Source organism: Charadrius vociferus, unplaced genomic scaffold (assembly GCF_000708025.1).
Source record: "Charadrius vociferus isolate BGI_N301 unplaced genomic scaffold, ASM70802v2 scaffold183, whole genome shotgun sequence".
Classification (NCBI taxonomy): domain Eukaryota; kingdom Metazoa; phylum Chordata; class Aves; order Charadriiformes; family Charadriidae; genus Charadrius; species Charadrius vociferus.
In genome coordinates, this window is record NW_009648250.1 from 350,824 (window position 1) to 358,394 (window position 7,571).

General features: G+C 36.4%; 1 protein-coding gene across 6 annotated transcripts in view; it reads left to right on the forward strand.

The window, feature by feature from the left end:
- Positions 1-7,571, forward strand: part of ERBB2IP (erbb2 interacting protein) — a 68,231-nt gene that overhangs the window by 57,550 nt on the left and 3,110 nt on the right. For 2 of the 6 annotated variants that reach the window (XM_009884223.1, XM_009884224.1), the window contains exons 20-22: positions 5,072-5,281; positions 6,392-6,484; positions 7,084-7,158. In XM_009884223.1, the coding sequence (XP_009882525.1) occupies positions 5,072-5,281; positions 6,392-6,484; positions 7,084-7,158 (378 nt within the window). Of the gene's footprint in view, positions 1-2,259; positions 2,404-3,224; positions 3,348-5,071; positions 5,282-6,391; positions 6,485-7,083; positions 7,159-7,571 lie in introns of all 6 variants that reach the window. The other 4 variants (XM_009884221.1, XM_009884222.1, XM_009884225.1 and 1 more) reach the window with 4 other exon arrangements.

Sequence of the window (7,571 nt, forward strand, 5' to 3'; positions counted from 1 at the left end):
GGAAAAATACTTCCTAGGTTTGTCACTAGGAATCTCTTACTGTGTTAAACTGAAACTTTCTTACAACTCCATGTAATTTTAAATATTACTTGTTCTGTACATTTTGTACTTGTGGGTTCCTTCCCACAGTGTTTATTTAGTGTTGAGACACTGTGCCCAGTGTAGAGAAAGAGAAAAATGGTGTTTGCAATACTTCTCATGTCTTCCCTACATCAATTGCACAATCATTTTTTGTACTTTGGAAAAAGTCTCTACCAAGAAAGGAGATTTTTATAAACCCTTGAGTAAAACTACTCTCCAGCTATGTAATCAACCTTGAAGCTCACTAAACTGAGTTAACTGAAATCTTAACTCCTGAATGGACTAGCTCGTGCCTCTACAAATTTTAGGAAAGTTCTACTTCCCATTGCAGATCTACCTTAGACTGTAAATATAAATCTGGGTTTAGATTGTCCCTGTTTATTGACCATCTGTTTGGGTCCTTTTAAGAGAAGAGTGAATCTAGCAGATCTAGGGATCTTTATGGTAAGATAGTGTGCTAGAGACACTTTCAGAAGATAACTTTCTAGTTTCATCATGCATTCCTTCTATTTTTATCAGTCTTTTTGCCACTTACAGAAGATGGGAGCCTCTGAGAGGAGCTTCCTGTAAGGACACTTCAGGGACTTGCCTGTACAAGTGGGGGAAGAAGGCCACCTGGCTAATTATAGAGACTATTTTGAGAAGAGTTGTAAGAAGATGCTTTGAGGCACTAAGGAGCTAAGGAAAACTGGCTTTGGCAGTTTCATCTGGGTGTTTGGCCTGAAACTTAAAGGAGCAGTAAGCTCAGATTGAATGTTTAGTAAAGGGAGACTTGAATGCTGAGTACAGTCTTCCCTTTCTAAGAGGGGAAAAGCCTCTGGAGACTTGTCTGGAAGCTTGAAAAATCCATTGACTAGAGAACAGGGTAGGTGTGGAAGAGGAGCATGAAGAAAGCTCACTATGCCATTGAGTGAGAGGTCATCCAGGAGCCTTGGCCAAGAAGAAAGCCAAGTATTGTCAGTAAATGCGGTTTTCCAAGGGAGTTTCCAATGACTGTGCTACCAGAGCATCTGGGAAGTATGAATATGCAGAGGCATATGACTTTGATTATTAAATTAGTTTTAGTTCCACAAAATAAAGCTACTATGAAAGACTAAATGTCAGCCTGAGGACTAGTAACTATTTTCAAAATCAGATTTGTAGTCAACAGAAAAACCAAAATGTATTTATTCACGTAAGAGTTCTTGCGGTATCTATCAAATGATAGGTGTTTTGAATTTTTTTTTTCTTTAACTTGGAAAAAATAGAGACTTTATTAAAAAAACCAAAAACTTTGAATTTGCTGGGTTTTGAAGCTTTGTGGTTTTTACTGTGATCATATTTTGTCATGGGTCTTTGTCACTTTTTCAAGATAGGTTTGTTTTGTTTGTCAATTGGCACATGGAGGATTTTCCTTTTCTTTTGTGCAGTCTTTTTATTTTGTTTTGTTCTTACAACTGGAAAAGTCCATGGTGGCAAGACATTAATGTCTACTGCTTGCTTTCTATTACCCTTGCCAATATTGCAGAGGTCAGGTTTGTGAGGTAATGAAGCTCAAAACCAAACCACTATCACTTCTGTCCTTGAGCTCATGTTACCTGTTTGATTGCCTGCAGTGGCACAGGGATGAAGGCCAAGGTTTCTTTCGAGCCTCTTTTTCATCAAATGAGGCTCGTTCTTGTTATTGCAATGCATTGCAGAAGTTGGCAGTATTGCAATAGTAAGAAAACCCGGTCAAACGGTCAAATCTTTGTCTCTGTGTGAGTTACTTGTACTGTACCAGTAATGGGGGGGGAAATGAGACAAAATAATAACTGGTAATTAGATGTTTTTCCACAGGTGTCTATCTTGACTGCCAGCTTCTCTTCCTACAACAACTTTGATATGTTGCAAATTTAATGAAAATCTAGAAATTTTCATAAGCTGTGCACCTTTGTTTTTCCAGACACATGAACATTTGAATGACTTTATTTACATGTAATTCTGCATGTTAACTGCTGATAGCATGCTGATTTACAGTAAATAAAGGTAAATAAGGGTCACTGAGTTGTGTTTTATACATCACGACGGTACTGTTCTTGCATGGTTTTTATCTTGCATGACAATGGAATATGTTTGTATTAGTCTATGTATAACATGTCTTGTGGTTTATGCATGCTGCACTAATCTCTGTGTTAAATCTGTCCCCTCTTTATTCAGAGCATGCTGTCTAGGTCCTTTAATTCCAATTATGCTGCAGTTAGCAGCTTTCACTATGGCAGCTCTAGGGATCTGCATGGCAGCCAGGGTAGTGTTGCCTTGAGTGTTGCAGACGGAAGAGGTTCTGGTGTGCACATTGTTCGAGTGAGTACCTACAGGAGGCTATTGCAATGTATAGAGGGGGAAAGAATGAACTGTGAGAGGTGTCCTTAAATTGATAGAGTTATCCTTTTACATATGGATGGTGCTTATAAAAATAATATAATTGATATGCTGGAATTTTTCTACAGGCACTAAATCCAAATACTTTGCCTTCACTTCATATGCCTTAAACTTATTGCAAGGCTTTTAAATTAAATGTCATGAAGTTGAGTTTTCTTATTGGCTTTTATGGAGGGTTGAACATATGAAAAACTCTGGTTTTGTTGTACATATGTGAATAAGAGATTGCCACTCTGAATTTAACCTAGGTTGATAAAAGTTTGAACAAAATCTTATTATGCTTTTTCCTCCCCCAGACAAATTCTGATGATGTAAGCTGTACTGTTAAGATACTGTAGGCATTCAAGAAAATTAATATTTTAGTTTTTAAGAAAATGTGAAGAAATTACTCTCTAACTCTGAGCATCCTGAGTGTTGTTATGTTATCCATAGCGAGTAGGATAAAGTCAACAGAAGACTTCTTTTAACCATATGAATCCTTGAATAGGCAGTTCTTAGCATTTACTGACTTTCCTTATCAATTTATTGGTGACCAAGGACACCTCTGCAGTTGCTAGTTTTTGTATTTCATGAGTGTGGTGTCTTGGCTAGTAACATTTTCTACTTAAACAATGTGCTAGTGAATAAAAGAAGATAAAGAACAATAAAGCCCTTAAAATGTTTTTTTTCTGGGCTTCTTAAGAGAATTTTTTAGTCTGAACTATATGAAGACATTCGTCTTTACTGCTCAATTCTGTTTAAAGCATCCCCAGGCTTCTCCAGTAGACCAATGCCAAGATGAGGTATTCATTTCCGGACAGCAGAATTACTCATCTGCCACACTTAGTCTCAAAGATGTTACTCCGGACAGCATGAAGAAAATAGCTGTGCAGGTAATTATCTACATGACACCATGGACAGGATACATTTAGTATTATTTGTAAGGATACTTTTTTTTTAGTAGCGGTAGAAATATATATGGAATAGCAGTTGCAACTGAGGCTTCTTTAAAATGTAATACCCAGGTGTTGAAGGTGGCATAAATTAAATAGCTCCCTCTTTTTGGAAGACAAAATGGTTAGCTATATGAATGGGGATAGTTCTCATTTTTCTTCATCAGGGGCTTTGAAAGAAGAAATTTGCAGCAAAGGATGTAATTGCAAGTGGAAATTGGAATATGGCAGATGATTTCAAGAAAGCAACCTGAAGTTGATTAAACCTTGTACAGGGGAAATTTGAAATCTGTTGTGATGAAATTGTGATGATAAACTAGAATTTGTAGGAGATGTTCTATATTCATCTCCAAGGACCATCTATACAGGCAGGACTTAGTACTTAGAAACTAGATGGATGCTTGTAAAATATTACGATGCAGCAATTGATTTTCAGTACTTTCAGCTGCATTTCTACAGACATTGGATATTGGGAATTCGCATAGCTGTTGATACTTGTTGCCTATATAAACTCTACCTCTGGCAGTGCAACAAAAAATATGCTTTAGGTTTTCAGAAAAGGCAGTAGAAAAATCATGTAAATTGAATACGTGCGATCTGTAAATAAGCTAAAAAAAGTATGTATACACCCATTACTGTGTCTCAGAATCACTTTGACATAAAAAACTCACCTGAACAGAATAGATTGTATGTCCATTCACATAGCATGGTTAAAGGTTGAAATTTTCACACTTCAGTTATTTATAATGAAAGAGAGATAGATGTTATTTTAATATCCTTGTATCCTATAACTAATGGGATAATGGTGGCAGGCAGAAAAAATTATGTAACTCAAGCCTGTAGCATTTTTGGAATGTGGGAATCATACAGAGGGATGAGTGACTACTTAGAGAGGCATATCTGCAAGGAGGGAAAAGGGTGCCCATCTTAACACAGAGCTGCAGACCTGAACAGTAACTCTGAGACTTCAGTAGGAAACGTTGCCATCCCCAGCATCATCCCTAGTGATGTGGTTTGAATGCACTGTGTGTCTTGACAGTTGTGTATACTTTATTGCTGTTTGTTGTCATTATACCTATCAGATCAGTGACAGATGCGTTAACAAAAGAGTAACATTTATTGGAAATATTACAGTTTTGATATTGAAAGTCTTGAGCTTGTATGTGAATACGCTCAGAAGGTTTTCTTGTGGAGTGGTCACCAAAAGATGCTCAGAGAGCATGTAACTTCTGTCTGCTAGCTGGGGTGGTGGTATTTTTTGTATGATCTACTAGGAATTGTTACAAAATCCCTGGATTTTATGCAGTAAAAGTGCAAACTAATGGTATCAACCAAGTGTCAATACTGTCAGTTGCACTGCTAGCAAATAATGGTTGGGGTAGCTCAGTGAAACAGGTCCTAAAAGCAAAGGCTGTCTAGTCTGTTCTAGTAGATTAGCACTCAAAGTAAATTTTTGTTTTTCAGATTTGTTCTTAGCAGGTCAAAGCTGATGATTATAAAGAAAATGGAGTATAATTGTACATGATCCAGAAGAGCAGTTTTAGTGATGTTCCTAAAATTAAAAGCAGTCAAGTATGAGCAATATTGAAATAACAAAGGAGAAATTGAGGATTGCTGCTTACAAAACATATGACAATGAGTATTCATGTTTTATTCAGATACCTTTGACAAATGGACAAATGTGTCAGCCTCAAAGACCTCAGGCAAACTACAGCCAAGTCCATCATCTCCCTCCTCAATCATCAGTAGCAAGACATCCATCTAGAGAGCAATTAATTGATTATCTGATGTTGAAAGTTGCCCACCAACCTCCCTATACCCAGTCCCAGTGTTCTTCCAGACAAAGCCGTGAGTTGGCAAAGCAAGAAGTAAGAATAAAATCTAACTTGATGATACGGCATCTGTCTGTCAGTGGCAGTGAATTGTTAGATGGTTTTCGTTTATTACCATTTCGCTGTAGATGGTGACAGAAACTATCTCAGTGCAATTCTACTACTGAAGTCATACATTCCTTCTAATTTTGAGCTCTTCTTACTTTTTATGTGACATTTTAAGAGAGAAATATGGTGGATTTTAACAGAATGTACCAGAAACTTAAACTTCCATTTTTTTACTGAGCTAGAAATTTGTTTCTCAACTACATTTATTGATCACCAATTCATTATTTATCTAGTAACTGAAAAAATACAAAGTAGCAGTACAACTTAGTAATGAACAGATGCAAAGTACTGTATCCAGAATGGTTCAAAAACCTGCAAATGTAGAAACATGCATCCATATCAAAAGTGTGAGCATCTCATGCATGCCTAATAATTATGAGTTTTATTTAAGATAGATGTGGGTTAGAAATTCTTATACGATTTAATCGTTTTTTCATTGTGGCAACCTTCCTTCTGCTCTTGGACACAGAATGTTTCCTCTTTATTGTTTTGAGTTTTTTGAGAAGATACTGAGAACTGCATTTTCATCCTGTGTAGAATGAGGATGTCCACTTGTGTAAAATAAGTTTTCTAGTCAACTATTCTGGCAAGAGAAAGGGGAGATAGTGTTGGCTACATAAAACTTAAAGTGAAAGTAGGAACAAGGTTTGATTTTTAAAATTCAGCTAGAGGTAGCAAAGAAATAGGACAAACAGGTTCTTTCATAAGAACATGTATATTTGCTGGGGGCATTGCATTCATTTACATGATATCAAAATATCTCTGACTTTAAAGCTTACATGAACTATGATTATAATAATAGTGATATCGGAGTAAAACTTATGTACAATGATACATGATGCTGTTGTATTGGAATCTTGTTCTGATTAATTAATATTATGAGATATAATACTCTCTTGAACTGTGATAATGCTTTTTTGATATTTTTTTTCTTTTTAAAGCTTTTGTTCATGTGAATTCTTTAGTAATAATTTTATTACAGTAGCTTTGAATGCAGATTTTCTGCCAGTTCATCTAACTTTGGTTGTAACTACTTAGATTCGAGTGAGAATTGACAAGGATCCAGAACTTGGATTTAGTATATCAGGAGGAGTTGGTGGTAGAGGGAATCCATTCAGACCTGAAGATGATGTGAGTATTTTATACTAATGCATCTTAAAATCTCTCTGATTAATAATGTTTCTAGTGTTGAGCAAAGGGTGGGGAGAGAAGGAAGTATGTATATTCCCCAAAAGTACTAAACTCCAGGACTGGAAGGGAGAAAACTGGGGTCAATAATATGAAAAATCAAGGTGGTAGGTGACCACAGTGGTCACATGACAACACAGAGGATTATTCTAGCTCAGTGGTTCTTGCAGAATTCCAGATATCAGTCAACAGATTTGAGATAGTGAATTATGGAGTTTACAGTTAGGAAGCCTCTTAAGAGGCTACAGTCCTCCATTTAGCCTACAGTCTTGTTTCTGGTGGTTGATAATTCATCTTGACATACACATCTGCCAAATTAAACAAAGGCAGATCAGCATTTGCCCTTCAGTACTCCTTTAAAGGCAATTCTCCTGGATTTGACATCAGAAAAGGAAGGCAGTCACAAAAGAATAGAATTATATTGCGTTCTCTTCTACTTAGGATGGAAGATTGAAAAAATGTTTTTAATTACATCTGTTTCATGCTGTCCTACTATTCATGAAATGTGTTGTAAAAAATGTTTTCCACCTCTGTTTTTCAAGGGTATATTTGTAACCAGAGTGCAACCAGAAGGACCAGCATCTAAGTTGTTGCAGCCTGGAGATAAAATAATTCAGGTACTGTGGTCATCTAATTAACTAGCAATTAACTGGTCACACATAAGTTCATTTTTAGTTTGCACCTTTTTCTAAGAGCAAAGCATTTAATTTTTAGATGGATTACCAGTATCTTTTCCAGAAGCATTCTTACATTCTTGGATGATGCTTTTAATTTTCTTCCACCTAACATTAGGATAGGTGATACAGGCTGAAGCATTAATCAGTTGGATCATGTTTTCAAACTCTGAACATTTTCCACACTTTTAAAGACAAAAACAAGAGGCCTAATATTGTCATTCAGGATGGAACATGAGCACTTCATTAGGCTTTACTAAGATTCAGTTATTTAACTTGTGGTCATTCACATGCAGTATTCTGAATAACGTGTTGTCTGAACGCCAGCAGTTGCCCCTCACAACCCCTCTGCTCCC